The following is a 15,836-nucleotide window of genomic DNA, read 5'->3' as shown; positions in this document are numbered from 1 at the left end:
ACTGCATTCGCTGCTCCCAATGTGGTCTCCTCTACATTGGGGAGATCAAAAGCCGCCTGGGTGACCGCTTTGCGGAACACCTTCACTCAGTTCACAAGCATGACCCAGACCTCCCTGTCGCTTGCCATTTCAACACTCCACCCTGCTCTCATGCCCACATGTCTGTCCTTGGCTTGCTGCATTGTTCCAGTGAAGCCCAACGCAAACTGGAGGAACAACACCTCATCTTCCGACTAGGCACTTTACAGCCTTCCGGACTTAACATGGAGTTCAACAGCTTCAGACCATGAACTCTCTCCTCTGTCTTCAACCCTTTATTTAATCCAATTGTTTGTTTTTGTTTTTTTTTTCAATTTAAATTTAAATTTTTATTTATTTGTTCATTTTTTCAATCCTCGAAACGTTAACTCTGTTTCTCTCTTCACAGATGCTGCCAGATCTGCTGAGTTTTTCTAGCATATTTTTTTGATATCAAGCTGGGTCCTTGAAGTTCCCTATCCACCAATGACCCATCCTTTCCTTACACCTGTGGATGTTCCAGCAAACTCCACTCCATGGGCCTGTAAATTCACACTGAGTTCGTGATGAACATCCCGGGGGTTACCATTGGCCAGAACCTGAACTGGATTAGCCATATAAATACTGTGGCTAGAAGAGCGGGTCAGAGGCTAGGAATCCTGCAGTGAATAACACACCTCCTGACACCCCAAAGCCTGTCCACCATCTACAAGGCACGAGTCAGGAGTGTGATGGAATACTCCCCACTTGCCTGGGTGAGTGTGGTTCCCACATCACTCAAGAAACTTGACACCATCCAGGACAAAGCAGCCTGCCTGATTGGCACCACATCCACAAACATTCACTTCCTTCACCACCGATGCACAGTAGCAGCAGTGTGTACCATCTACAAGATGCCCTGCAGCAACTCACCAAGGCTCCTTGAACAGTACCTTCCAAACCTGTCACCTCTTCCACCCAGAAGAACAAAGACACCAGATTCATGGGATCTCCTGCAAGTTCCCCTCCAAGTCACTCACCATCCTGACTTGGAAATATATCGTCGTCCCTTCACTGTCACTGGGTCAAAATCCTGGAACTCCCTCCCTAACAGCGCTCTGGGTGTACCTACACCACATGGACTGCAGCAGTTCAAAAAAACAGCTCACCATCACCTTCTCAAAGGGCAATTAGGGATGGTGGCCTAGCCAGCGAAGCCCACATCTGTGAACAAATAAAAAAGAATTGGGGTGAGGAGGTGAAGGGATATGTTGAGTTGTGAATTGCCAGAATCTGCTGGTCAATTGACCCATCTCCACCCTCTGCCTCGCACAGCTGGCATCTCCCCCTCTACCTCCCTGGCATTTTCAGGAATTTGTAATTAAAATTTGCACATCAACACACTATTGAGCTCACCGCAGAAAGTTAAGTTCAACTAATTTAATAGAAACAAGTTAATTGTTAATGCAACGCCAACCAACCTCCCTGGCCCAGAAATTGAATAATTTAACCTTTTGAGTCTCATCGCTGTTGGTGAACATGTTCAATTTAAAATTTTAAGTTTATTCTTTCTTTCTCTATTCATCAATCTTTCATTCTCTCCAATTATTTTTCTTCCTGTACCAGATTTGACTTGAATACACCCCGATTACCTTCTCTGTTGTTCCTCTGTTCCTCTCTCAATTCTTAAATCTGATTGGTGGAAGCGGCAGACCTTCGGTCCCATCATTCACTAAGCTCCCAGATGCTCTGTTGTCCTCTCTGTGTCGTTCTCAGCTCACACGATCAGCAACTTAACAGCGAAAAATATCTTTGAGCTGAAGGCTGCTCCCTGAAAATCCAGATCCAGGTTTGGAGTTAACGAATTTCACTATCCCCCATTCAGCTCAGTCCATCGGGGGAATTTTATGCTGGCGGAATTTTACAAAGCCGATGGACTTTTGAAGAGCTCGCCGCATTGGACACCTCCCCGCAGCTCCCCCCACCCCACGATGGGGGTCATAAAATTCCACCCCATGCTTTGTGAGAAACCGTGAACCAAAACATTTGGCTTGGAGGGCCGAAGGGCCTGTTCCTGTGCTGTCCTTTTCTTTGTTCTTTCTTTTGTATGTGTAACATGAGCGCGTCTTTAACGCAATAAAACATCAAAAGGTGCTTCATGGGAGCATCATCAAACAAAATTCGACACTGAGCCCCATGAAGAGGATATTGGGACAGGTGACCGAAAGCTTGGTCAAGGAGGTAGGCCGGGATTTTCCGGCCCTGTCGCGGGGTGGGACCCACTGTTGGCGAGGCGGCACCCCAGCCAGAAGCCCCTTGACTTGCGGCGGGACCGGAAGATCCCGATGCCGGGCGGGTGCGGGAAAATCCCGCCCGTAGGTTTTAACGAGGGCCTTAAAGGAGGAAAGAAAGTTGGAGAAGTGGAGAGATTTGGGGAGGGAGTTCCAGAGCTTCAGGCCGAGGAAACCGCAGGCACGGCCACCAGTGGTGGGGTCAATAGAGATTGGGGCGGCCCAAGTGGTCGGAATTAGAGGAACGCAGAGATCTCACAGAGCTGGGGAAGGTTATAGAGATAGGGAGGGGGGGGGTGAGGCCAGGTAGGTTTTTGAAAAGGAGGAGGAAGGTTTAAAAACCGATGCATTGCTGGATCAGGAACCAATGTCAGTCGGTGAACTCTGTGGTGGTGAGCGAATGGGACTTGCTGCAAGTTAGGACACGGGGTAATATGAGCTCAATTTTAAGTGAAGCGTGAGATGGAGGCTGGCAGGGAGAGCTTTGGAATAGCTAAGGCCAGAGGTAACATGGGCAATGTATGAGAGTTTCCAAGGAATTCAGAGCTCGCTATGGGCTCAGAGCCCTGCTGTTGACAAAGTTCACACAATGCTCAGCAATACTTTTTTTTTTAAAAATTGTCTGATTTTGAGGTGGGGATGGATGTTAATTCTGACGACTGCTTTCCACTGTGAGTGGGTGTTGGGGTATAAAGCTCCATGTATTTTACTGCAGCATTGAGTAATCCCTGACTTTGTGTGACAATGTGTAGCGTGGGTGATAGCGAGTTGGTATCTGGTTTCACAGGTCTTCACTGACCTCAGGAGCCATCAGGACAAGCGGCTAGTGGACTATCATCTGTTTCACACATTGGGACAAATGCAGGGTCAACCCCAGCATGATTAAACTCCAATCCACAATTGTGTCCCTTCCTACTTTAAGGTACACTGTAACCACTCTCGTTCGGAATGCTTGGGACCAGGTCATTCCTGGATTTTGGAATTTCCTGGATCAAAAAAAAGCATTGGAATGACTAACCACAAGCGTGTGAACTGGAATACACCGTACATATAAGTATTTACCTGAAGCATAAAATAGTGATAAAACGTTATAAAGCCGTAATAAATTTTTTAAACTTATCCAAATACTCTACGCTCCCCACCTCCACTCCCAAATTACCGGATTAAAATGACACCGATGACATCGAGGGTCATTATCATAAAAGATTTCTGGCTAACTGATGGTTCCGAGCATCCGATTTCTGGAGCGGAGAGATTACAGTGTGCCATTTTTGCGCATTCCCATAAATCACCCGGCGTTCCCTCTGAATGAGACTAGTGCTGAATTTCATCGGTTTAATGTCATGTACCCAGATCTTAATTACCTCATTAAATTCTTCTCCTACAGCCTGCTTGCACTTCAAAATAAAAAAAAGACTTGCATTTCCGTAGCATCTTTCGCAATCTCAGGACATCCCAAAGCGCGTTACAGCCCATGAAATATTTTTGAAATTTAGCAACGTGGGAAACGCGGCAGGGAGTTTGCGCACAGCAAGCTCCCATAAACAGCCGTGAGATTAGTGAGCAGATGACCTGTTTTTAGTGGCCATAGAAATATAGAAACTTTACGGCACAGAAAGAGGCCACTCGGCCCATCGTGCCTGTGCTGGTCGCAGAGCGAGCCACCCAGCCTAATCCCAATTTATACCATTGGGTCCGTAGCCCTGCAGGTAACTTGAGGTGCATATCCAGACACCTTTCAAATGGGTTGAGGGTTTCTGCCTCTTATTACCCTTTAAGGCAGCGAGTTCCAGACCCCCACAACCCTCTGGGTTAAAATCATTTTTTCTCAGCTCCCCTCCAATCTTTCTACCGATGACTTTAAATCTATGGGGAGAATTTTGACCTCGGTGTGTGGGAGCACGCCCCGCAGGCTGACAGGTAAAAATGACGCCCGTTGACATTGGGCGTGCGTCTCGATGTCTCCGCGCGTCATTCAGATCTTCCGTTCGGTGGGTGTGCGCCCGCCAAACTGTCAAAGGCCTGTCAAGGCCATTAGTTAACTAATTAAACTAATTCTCGACGCTGCCCGTCTAACCTTAAGGTTGGCGGGGGGGGGGGAGCAGGCAAAGAGCCCAAGCAGCCTTCACGTTTTTCATGAAACCTCATCCACGGGGGATGAGGTTTTATTAAATAATTAAAATTATTTTTGCGCAGTTCGTAAACATGTCCCAGCTCCTGTGACACTGTCACATGAGGGGACATGTCTGAATAATTTTAATCTTTTCCTTTTTTCAAATTTTAAAAACTGATCTTACTCAGGTAGCGCTGGGAGCTACTGGGCACGCTTAATTGGCCCACCCAGCTAAAATGGCGGCGTGCAGCCAATCGGGGGCAGCGATCGGCTCCGCGCCCACCCAAGCCTGCTCCTGACCAGCCCGCCCAGCGGGCAGAAGGTTCTGCCCTCCTTGATTTAGCTGAGGGATAAATGTTGACATCTTTTAGAGGGCAGTCAGTTTAACATCTCATCCCAAAGATGGCACTCCTGACAGTGCAGCACTCCCTCAGCACTGCACTGGAGCGCCAGCCCTGATTCTTGTACTCAAATCCCTGGAGTGGTGCTGTGAACCAACAAACCTCTGACTCAAGAGGTGGGAGTGACTGCGCGCTGCGCCACAGCTGGAGAAGCAGAGCTCCTTATGGGAACAGGGAGCGTGTTGCCTTTATACTGACGCCTGCCAATGCTTTGAGAGCTGCCAGCAATGAGCTTGTTGAGTGCTTCCCCAGACACAGAGTCCGTGCCTTCAGTACGAGTGGATTTTTGGCAGAGAGAGAAAAGGGAGCCGAGGGGAAATAGTTGATTTATGAGACACTGTTTCAAGTGTTTGTGGATATTATTTACCATTGCTTTTAACATTTGGTTTTGCTTTAATATTGTTCTAGGTCACTGCTCCATACCTGCATATTGGAGCTGTGGCAGCCATGACAGTGCTGGCCTGGCCAGTTGGCCAACATTTTGCCAGGATGAATAGAAAAGGTGAGATCGCCAATTTGGGCCATTTTATCTTGGTGGGAGTGTTTTTTTTGTTGTTGACTATTCAGTCTCGGGATGGGATGTCTCTGTTTGTTCCCTGTCTTCATTGACCTGAGAAAGCGCTGGGCCCTTTTCCTAAAAAAAATGTAAAAAAAAAAAAAATCATGAGAAATAGAAGCTGGACTAGCCATATAAATACTGTGTCTGCAAGAACAGGTCAGAGGCTAGGAATCCTGCGGCGAGTAACTCACTTCCGGACTCCCCAAAGCCTGTCCACCATCTACAAGGCACAAGCCAGGAGTGTGATGGAATAGTCCTCACTTGCCTGGATGAGTGCAGCTCCCACAGCACTCAAGAAGCAGGACACCGTCCAGGACAAAGCAGCCCGCTTGATTGGCACCACATCCGCAAACATTCACTCCCTCCACCACCGACACAGTGGCAGCACTGTGTACCATCTACACTGCAGGAACTCATCAAGCCTCCTTAAACAGTACCTTCCAAACCCACGATTGCTACCATCTAGGTAGCAACAAGGGCAGCAGACACATGGGAACACCACCACCTGGAAGTTCCCCTCCAAGCCACAAACCATCCTGACTCGGAAATATATCGCCGTTCCTTCACTGTCGCTGGGCTAAAATCCTGGAACTCCCTAACAGCACTGCGGGTGCACCTACACCACATGGACTGACGCTCAAGAAGGCAGCTTACCACCACCTTCTCAAGGGGCAGTTAGGGATGGGCAATAAGTACTGGCCCAGCCAGTGACACCCACATCCCATGAAATGAATAAAAAAATAAATAGGCCATTTAGCTCCTTGAGCCTGCTCCACCATTCAATAAGATCATGGCTGATCTGGTTGTGGTCTCAACTCCACTTTCCTGACTGTCTCTCACAATCCTTGCTCCCTTGTCGATCAAAAATCAGTTGAGCTTTGCCTTGGATATATTCAATAACGCCATCTCCACAGCTCACTGTGGAAGAGAATTTCAAACACTAACAACACTGAGAGGAGAAGTCCCTCCTCATCTCTGTCTTAAATGAGAGGCTCCTTATTTTGAAACTGTGCCCCCTAGCTCTAGATTACCTCATGGTGGTGTAGTGGTAACACCATTGAACTTGTAATCCAGAGGCCCAGGCTATTTTTCAGGGGACATGGGTTTAAATCCTACAACAGCAGCTTGTGAAATTTAAATTCTAGTAATAAAATCTGGAATATGAAGTTGGCGACCATGAAATCATCACTAATTGTTGTAAAAACCCATCTGGTTCACTAATGCCCTTTAGGGAAGGAAATCTGCCATCCTTACCTGGTCTGGCCTACATCTGACTCCAGACCCACAGCAATGTGGCTGACACTTAACTGCCCTCTGGAATGGCCTAGCAAGCCACTCAGTTCAAGGGCAATTAGGGATGGACAACACTTGTTGATCTTGCCAGCAATGCCCACATCCCATGAAAGAATGAAACAAAATCTACCCATCGAGCCCCTCTCAGAATTGTACATGCCTCAATAAGATCATGTCTCATTCTTCTAAACTCCAATGAATTTAGGTCCAACCTGCTTAACTTTTCCTCTGATGACAACCCCTTCATCCCAGGAATCAGCCTAGTGAATCTTCTCTGAACTGCCTCCAATGCAGGCATATCCTTCCTCAAGTAAGGTGTGGTCTCGCCAATGCCCTGTAAGCTGCTCAGATTCCCTGTAAACAATCTGACACAACTGAGTGGCAACGTTAAACAATAGTCAAGAGTCAGCCACATTGCTGAGGGACCAGAGTTAGAGTTGGATTTTTCACAATATTCTACTGCAGATCCCCCAGCTGCCATGTTATAGTGGCGGGGTGGGGTGATGGGGTTGTGGGAGGTAGTGTGCGAATTTTGTACTTGATGCCATTAAAAAACAACTCATTCCTCACTAGCCAGACTCCGTTCGCTCAGCAACCTCTTCATCGAGACAAGGGCAGACTTATGCAAGGCTTCAGAGTCCTACCATCCCGCCGGTCCCATTCCCCCCCCACCCCACCCCCATCCCTCACTAAATGTTGGAGGGAGCCCACCGAGGGGGACACCAATTGGCCATGAATAGGCTGGAGGCAGAACTTCCACCCCTCAGGGACAGGAGGTCCCGCCTCAGAGAGCTGCTGGCCAATAAGTGGCATCTCTCCAGCAATTTTTGGGCATGTGATGCTGGATCATTTAGGTATGTTTGGGTGCCAAGCTGGCAGACCCTGGTGAGGGGGGGTGGGGTGGGGGGGAAGTGGGGTTTGAGAGGCAATGGGAGGAGGGAGACCTGGGAGGGAGGTGAAGCCTTTGGTGGGGGCGGGACCTCCAGTGCCAGGCTGGCTGCTTGGCTTGGGCCTCAAGGATGAGGCCCTTAAACGGACATTAATTACCCAATTAGGGGCCTTAATTGGCCCATTGGCAGGTGGGCCGCTCAGCACCACCCCTGCCGCTGGTATAATTGTGGTCGCTCGTTTTAAACGAGCACTCCCCTACCTTCAAACCTGCATTGAATCCAGCCCATAGAGTCAATAAGGCACAAGAGGAGGCCAATCGGCCCATTGAGTCTATGGTCTAAAGGAGAAAATTCCAACTTCTCTAATGTTTTCTAGTATTTGAAGTGCTTCATCCCTAGTACCATCCTAGTTAATCACCTCAGCACCCTCTTCATGGCCACTTTCTGATGCCAGCCCACTAAGTGCTGGGTTTATTCAATTCAAATCAAATTTACAGAGTTTATGTTTTGTGAAAGAGGGATTTGAACCGATGATCTCTGGGATGCTAGTTCAGTTTTGAGATTAATTATCAGATCAGCTGATATTGTTTAAATTTTATTCATTTCTTTGGGGCTGATCCTCTTTCCATTGAGATTATTTTAAATTACTGAGAAACACACTTATATCCTAACTAGGCCCTTTTATGGATCAGTGCCAAGGGTCCAATTAGAACAGATGAATTGAATCAAAACATTATGGTTATGCAATGCCAAAGCCAGGTTTTAATGGACTATTTATTAATTAAAATGGCCATTTTATCTTCTCCATATTGTAATTTTTAAACATTATCTCCTGAGGTAACAGAGAGCATTGTAACCCATTGACCCTTCAAATAATGACCGTTTCATTCTTAGTAACTGTCTGTTCTGTACAGTCAACTGGAGCCCTTCTGGTGAGTGCAGGGTCACTGCTGTCTCAGCAGTCTGTTCTCATTGTGGCCTAGGACCTGTCTTAACCTAACTTTGAATTGAAACGTTATGGCAAAAACATGACTAGATAATTTTTTTTTAGAGATGTTGATTGAGGGATAAATATTGTTCAGAACACCAGGAGACCACTCAGCTCTGAAATTGAAATAGTTTCATGGGATCTTTCATACCCACCTAAGAGCAGGTGGGACCTCAATTCAATGTTTCATCCGATAGATGGCACTTCCCTCACTAACAGCATGGCGGGTGTACCTACACCACATGGACTCAAGTAGGCAGAGATGACAACATTTTGGAACTCTCACCAAAAAAAAAGGCACCTTTTTGGAACTCTCTATCATTGTCTGCAAATGTTTAAAATTTATTCTTCCATGGGACTTGGGTGTCACTGGCAAGGCCAGCGTTTGTTGCCCATCCCTAATTGCCCTTGAACTGAGTGGCTTGCTAGGCCATTTCATAGAAGAGCCAGCCACGTCACTTTGGGTCTGAAGTCACGAGTAGGCCAGACCAGGTAAGGGCAGCAGATTTCCTTCCCTAAAGGGCTTTAGTGAACCAGATGGGTTTATTAAGACAATTGTGTATGGGTGCCTTTACTGAGAGCAGCTTTTCGATTCCAGATTATTAATTGAATTGTAAATGCCACCAGCTGCTGTGGTGGGATTTGAACCCAGAACATTAACCTGGGTCTCTTGGATTATCCCCCGGTGCATCTCCAGTGACCCCTCAAGGTGCTGGCATAGTGGTATTGTCGCTAGACTAGTAACCCAGAGACCCAGGGTAATCCCACAATGGCAGGTGGTGGAATTTGAATTCAGTAAAAATCTGGAATTAAAATTCTGATGATGACCATGACCATGAAGCCATTGTTAATTGGTGTAAAAACCCATCTGGTTCACTAATGCCCTTTAGGGAAGGAAATCTGCCATCCTTACCTACATGTGACTCCAGACCCACATCCCACAGAAATGTGGTTGACTCTTAAATGCCCTCTGAAATGGCCCAGCAAGCCACTCAGTGTAACAATCCACTACAAAGACACAAAAAAGGAATGAAACCAGACAGACTACCAAGCATCGAGCTTGCCACCAGAAACAACAATGGCAATCGCAGCCCTGTTGACCCTGCAAAGCCCCCCTTACTAACCTCTGGGGGCTTGTGCCAAAATTGGGAGAGCTGTCTCACAGATGATTCAACCAACAGCCTGACTTTGCCACCCTCACGGAATTGTACCTTACAGATAATGTCCCAGACTCCACCATCACCATCCCTGGGTATGTCCCAGCAGAGGTGGCAGCACAGTGGTATACAGTCAGGAGGGAGTTGCCCTGGAAATCCTCAACATCGACTCTGGACCCCATGAAGTTTCATGGTGTCAGGTCAAACATGGGCAAGGAAGCCTCCTGCTGATTACCAGTACCTCATTAAGCTGATGAATCAGTCTCCTCCATGTTGAACACCACATGGAGGAAGCATTGAAGGTGGCACGGGTGCAGAATGTACTCTGGGTGGGGGACTTCAATGTCCATCACCAAGAGTGGCTCGGTAGCACCACTAATGACCAAGCTGGCCGAGTCCTAAATGACATAGCTGCTAGACTGGGTCTGCAGCAGGTGGTGAGGGAACCAACAAGAGGGAAAAACATACTCGACCTCATCCTCATCAACCTGTCTGCCGCAGATGCATCTGTCCATGACAGTATCGGTAGGAGTGACCACCACACAGTCATTGTGGAGACAAAGTCCTGCCTTCACATTGAGGATACCCTCCATCGTGTTGTGTGGCACCACCAACATGCTAAATGGGATAGATTTCGAATAGATCTAACAACTCAAGACTGGGCAACCATGAGGCGCTGTGGGCCATCAGCAACAGCAGAATTTAACAAGGAAGTATTCAATGAACAGCATGACACTAGGAAGTTCTGAGGAACAAAGGGACCTTGTGTGTCCATAGATTTCTGAAGGCAGAGGGGCATGTTAGTGGGGTGGTGAAAAAGGCATATGGGACACTTGCCTTTATCAATCAAGGCATAGATTACAAAAGTATGGAGGTCATGTTGGAGTTGTATGGAACCTTAGTGAGGCCACAGCTGGAGTACTGAGTGCAGTTCTGGTCGCCACATTATAGGAAGGATGTGATTGCACTGGTGGGGGTGCAGAGGAGATTCACCAGGATGTTGCATGGGATGAAACATTTAAGTTTTGAAGAGAGGTTGGATAGACTTGGGTTGTTTTCATTGGAGCAGAGAAGACTGAGGGGCGATCTGATCGAGGTGTACAAGATTATGAGGGGCATGGACAGGGTGGATAGGGAGCAGCTGTTCCTCTTAGTTGAAGTGTCAGTCACAAGGGGACATAAGTTCAAGGTGAGGGGCAGGAGGTTTAGGGAGGATGTGAGGAAAAACCTTTTTACCCAGAGGGTGGTGACGGTCTGGAATGCACTGCCTGGGAGGGTGGTGGAGGCGGGTTGCCTCACATCCTTTAAAAAGTACCTAGATGAGCACTTGGCACATCATAACATTCAAGGCAATGGGCCAAGTCCTGGCAAATTGGGTTACGTAGGTAGGTCAGGTGTTTCTCATGTCAGTGCAGACTTGATGGGCTGAAGGGCCTCTTCTGCACTGTGTGATTCTGTGATTATAAGACCATAAGACATAGGAGCAGAAATTAGGCCATTCGGCCGATCGAGTCTGCTCCACCATTCAATCATGGCTGATAGGTTTCTCAACCCCATTCTCCCATCTTCTCCCCGAAACCTTTGATCCCCTTACCAATCAAGAACCTATCTATTTCGGTCTTAAATACACTCAATGACCTGGCCTCCACAGCATTCTGTGGCAATAGATTCCATAGATTCACCACTCTCTGGCTAAAGAAATTTCTCCTCATCTCTGTTCTAAAAGGTCTTCCCTTTACTCTGAGGCTGTGCCCTCGGGTCCTAGTCTCTCCTACTAATGGAAACATCTTCCCCACGTCCACTCTATCCAGGCCTTTCAGTATTCTGTAAGTTTCAATCGGATCCCCCTTCATCCTTCTAAACTCCATCGAGTATAGACCCAGAGTCATCCAAACGTTCCTCGTATGTTAAGCCTTTCATTCCTGGGATCACTCTCGTGAATCTCCTCTGGACCCTCTCCAGGGCCAGCACATCCTTCCTGAGATACGGGGCTCACAATATTCTAAATGTGGTCTGACCAGAGCCTTATAAAGCATCAGCAGCACATCCCTGCTTTTATATTCTAGTCCTCTCAAAATAAATGCCAACATTGCATTTGCCTTCCTAACTACCGACTCAACCTGCAAGTTAACCTTAAGAGAATCCTGGACTAGGACTCCCAAGTCCCTTTGGACTCCAGATTTCTGAATTCTCTCCCCATTTAGAAAATAGTCTATGCCTCTATTGTTCCTCCCCACGTTGTATTCCATCTGCCACTTCTTTGCCCATTCTCCTAACCTGTCCCAATCCTTCTGCAGCCTCCCCGCCTCCTCAATACTACCTGTCCCTCCTCCTATCTTTGTATCATCTGCAAACTTAGCCAGGATGCCCTCAGTTCCTTCATCTAGATCGTTAATGTATTGAGTGAAAAGTTGTGGTCCCAACACTGACCCCTGCAGAACTCCACTAGTCACTGGCCGCCATCCTGAGAATTCTGTGATTCTGACATCAAGGCAGCATTTGACAGAGTGTGGCATCAAGGAGCCCTAGCAAAACCGGAGTCACTGGGAATCAGGCGGAAAACTCCATGCTGGTTGGAGTCATACCTAGCACAAAGGAAGATGTTTGTGGTTGTTGGAGGTCAGTCATCTCCAGGACATCACTGCAGGAGTTCTTCAGGGTAATGTCCTTGGCCCAACCATCTTCAGCTGCTTCATCAATGACCTTCCTTCCATCATAAGGTCGGAAGTGGGGATGCTCACTGATGGTTGTACAATGTTCAGCACCATTTGCAACTCCTCAGATACCATGTCCAAATGCAACAAGACCTGGACAACACCCAGGCTTAGGCTGACCAGTGACGAGCAACATTCGTGCCACACAAGTGTCAGGAAATGACCATGTCCAACAAGAGAGAATCCAACCATTACCCCTTATGTTCAATGGCATTACCATCACTGAATCCCCCACTATCAACTGGAAGTTACCATTGACCAGAAACTGAACTGGACTAGCCATATAAATACTGTAGCTACAAGAGCAGGTCAGAGGCTAGGAATCCTGCAGCAAGTAACTCACCTCCTGACTCCCCAAAGCCTGTCCGCCATCTACAAGGCACAAGTCAGGAGTGTGATGTAATAACTCCCCACTTACCTGGATGAGTGCAGCTCCTACAACACTGAAGAAGCTGAACACCTTCCAGGACAAAGCAGTGTACTTGATTGGCACCACATCCATAAACATTCACTCCTGCCACCACCGGCGCACAGTAGCATCAGTGTGTACCATCTACAAGATGCACTGCAGGAATTCACCAAGGCTCCTTAGACAGCACCTTCCAAACCCACGACCACTACCACCTAGAAGGACAAGGGCAGCAGATAGTTAGGAACACCAGCAGCTGGAAGTTTCCCTCCAAGTCACTCAACATCCTGACTTTGAAATATATCATTGTTCCTTCACTGTCGCTGGATCAAAATCCTGGAACTCCCTCCCTACAACACTGTGGGTGTACCTACACTGCATGGACAGCAGCAGTTCAAGAAGGCAGCTCACCAAAACCTTCTCAAGGACAACTAGGGATGGGCAATGAATGCTGGCCCAGCCAGTGAAGCCCACATCCCATGCAAGAGTAAATTGAAAAAATAATTGGCTGATGTGTTTCCTACATTAGGACAGTGGCTATACTTCAAATGTACTTTGATGGCTGTAAAGCAAAGCAGGACAATCTGAAGTTGTGACAGGTGCTTTATAAATCAAAGTGCTTCCTTACTGGCAAGATCCCATGTTTGTGGTGATGGAAATGGGACAGATTAACCTCTGTGATGGAAACTAATCGACTGGGTGCTGGTCTGGTTAAATTAGTAGATATTCAGTCTGTTCTGTTACTGACGGGTGATCCACTCGCTCAATTTCCGTCTGCACTCTGCCCAGCTGCTGCTTTATGTCCATCACCAAGATGGAACCATAAACCCAAGCAACCAAATTCCAATTTTATTGAGTGCTGCGTTTTTATAGATTGGTTTAACACCATGGAGTCAGCAAAGACTTTGGTTTGTTGCGGCTATAGACTGCCTTCTGTTGCATCTGCCAATCTGAAACCTATGTTTATTGCTGATGCATGGTTATGCTCATGCATGGTTATGTTACTGGACTGCCACTCAGTGGACCTGGACGAATAATCCAGAGAATATGAACATACAAACTAGGAGCAGGAGATGGCCACTCGGCCCTTTGAGCCTGCTTGATAAGATTCAATAAGATCATGGTGGATCTGATTGTAACCTCCGGTCTACCGTTAACTGGATGACCGTTCACCTCTTGTTAATGAATCTATCTAGCTCTGCCTTGAAAATATTCAAAGACCCTGCTTCCCCTGCCTTTTGAGGAAGAGGGTTCCAAAGACTCACGACCCTCTGATACAAAAAATGTTGTGCTCATCTCTGTCTCAAATGAGTGACCCCTTATTTTTAAACAGTGACCCCTAGTTCTAGATTCTCCCACAAGAGGAAACATCCCCTCCACACCCATCCTGCCAAGTCCCCTCAGGGTCTTAAAGGTTTCGATCAAGTCAGTTCTTACTCTTCTAAAGTCCATTAGATGCAAATCTAATCTATACAAGCTTTCCTCATAATACAACTCACCCATTCTCGCCATTAGTTGAGTAAACCTTCTCTGAACTGATTCTAATGCATTTACATCTTAAATAAGGAGACCAGTACTGTACACAATACTCCAGTTGTGGTTTCACCGATGCCCCGAATAACTGAAATATAACCTCCTAACTTTTGTGTTCAATTCCCCTCATGATAAACAATTACATTCCATTAGGCTTCTTAATTACCTGCTGTACCTGCATACTAACCAATCGCGATTCATGCCCTAGGACACCCAGATCCCTCTGAATCTCAGAGCTCTGCAATCTCTCACCATTTAAATCAAATGCTTATTTTTTTATTCTTCCTGCCAAAGTGGACAATTTCACACTTGCCCACATTATGCTCCGTCTCCCAGGTCTTTGCCCACTTAATTAACCTATCCATGTCACATTGTAACCTCCTTATGTCCTCTTTGCAACTTACTTTCCTACCTATCTGTGTCATCAGCAAATTTAGCAACTATACCATCTGCCTTTGTCCAAGTCGTTTATATTAATTATACCTTTTATATAAAAAATTGAGGCCCCAGCACTGATCCCTGTGGCACACCACTCATCACATCCTGCCAACCAGAAAAAGACCCATTTATGGATACCCTCTGTTTCCTGTTAGCTGGTCGATCTTCTATCCATGTCAGTGTGAGTTCAAATCTGGTCAATAGTAACTTTCAGGGTGTTGATAGTGGCAGATTCAGCGATGATGCCATTGAATGTCAAGGGGAGCTAATCTCTTGTCAGAGGTAGTCGTTGCCAGGCAGTTGTGTGTCATGAATGTTACTTGTGATTTATCAGCCCTACCAAGTTGTAATTGCTCTGGAATGTTAGGTAATATGAGGAGCGCTATATAATTGTTCTCAGAGGGACAGAACACCATGTACTTCACTCACAGAAAAGTGAGGTTTCATGGGACAATTCTGGTACAGATCTGATTTGCTGACGTCACTTACCTCTTGGCATGCAAACAAAATTGTAAGTTTTTAATGGCCTCAGGCTATGATTGATGCTGACACAGACATATTTATTGCACATTCCTCGATATTCTGAGAAGAATATGACAGACCGTCTTCCTGAGTTAATCACTTTTACAATTAGCCGACTGTCAGGGTCATTTCAGAGGCTTCACCCATCACCCTGTGCTCGCTGACCTCCACTGGCTCATGGAATGCCAGATTCTAAAATTCCTCATGTTCAAACACATCCATGGTCTGAAGGGTCATACGGACTCGAAACATTAACTCTGTTTCTCTCTCCACAGATACTGTTAGACCTGTTGAGTTTTTCCAGCATTTTCTGTTTTTGTTTCATGCTTCCAGCATCCGCAGTATTATACTTTCACATCCATGGTCTTGCCTCTTGCCTATCTCTGTAACCTCCTCCAGCCCTCCAAGCCATTGAGAACTGTATGCTCCTCCAATTCCATCCTCTTGTAATTCCCGACTTCCTTCACCTCTTCATTGAATAGTATCTTCAACCTCCTCGACCCTAAACTCTTGAGTTCTCTTCCCAAACCT

At 46.7% G+C, this 15,836-nt stretch overlaps 1 protein-coding gene across 6 annotated transcripts in view; it reads left to right on the top strand.

Moving 5' to 3' along the window:
* The window catches only part of gdpd4a (glycerophosphodiester phosphodiesterase domain containing 4a), an 88,040-nt gene that overhangs the window by 44,781 nt on the left and 27,423 nt on the right, over positions 1 to 15,836 (top strand). For all 6 annotated transcript variants that reach the window (XM_041199437.1, XM_041199438.1, XM_041199434.1 and 3 more), the window contains one exon: positions 5,211 to 5,304. In XM_041199437.1, coding sequence (XP_041055371.1) covers positions 5,211 to 5,304 — 94 coding nt within the window. The remainder of the gene's footprint in view (positions 1 to 5,210; positions 5,305 to 15,836) is intronic.

The sequence above is a fragment of the Carcharodon carcharias genome, chromosome 11 (assembly GCF_017639515.1).
Source record: "Carcharodon carcharias isolate sCarCar2 chromosome 11, sCarCar2.pri, whole genome shotgun sequence".
Taxonomy (NCBI): Eukaryota; Metazoa; Chordata; class Chondrichthyes; order Lamniformes; family Lamnidae; genus Carcharodon; species Carcharodon carcharias.
Note: the sequence above shows the minus strand (reverse complement) of the source record. Positions and strands in the feature narration are given on the sequence as shown.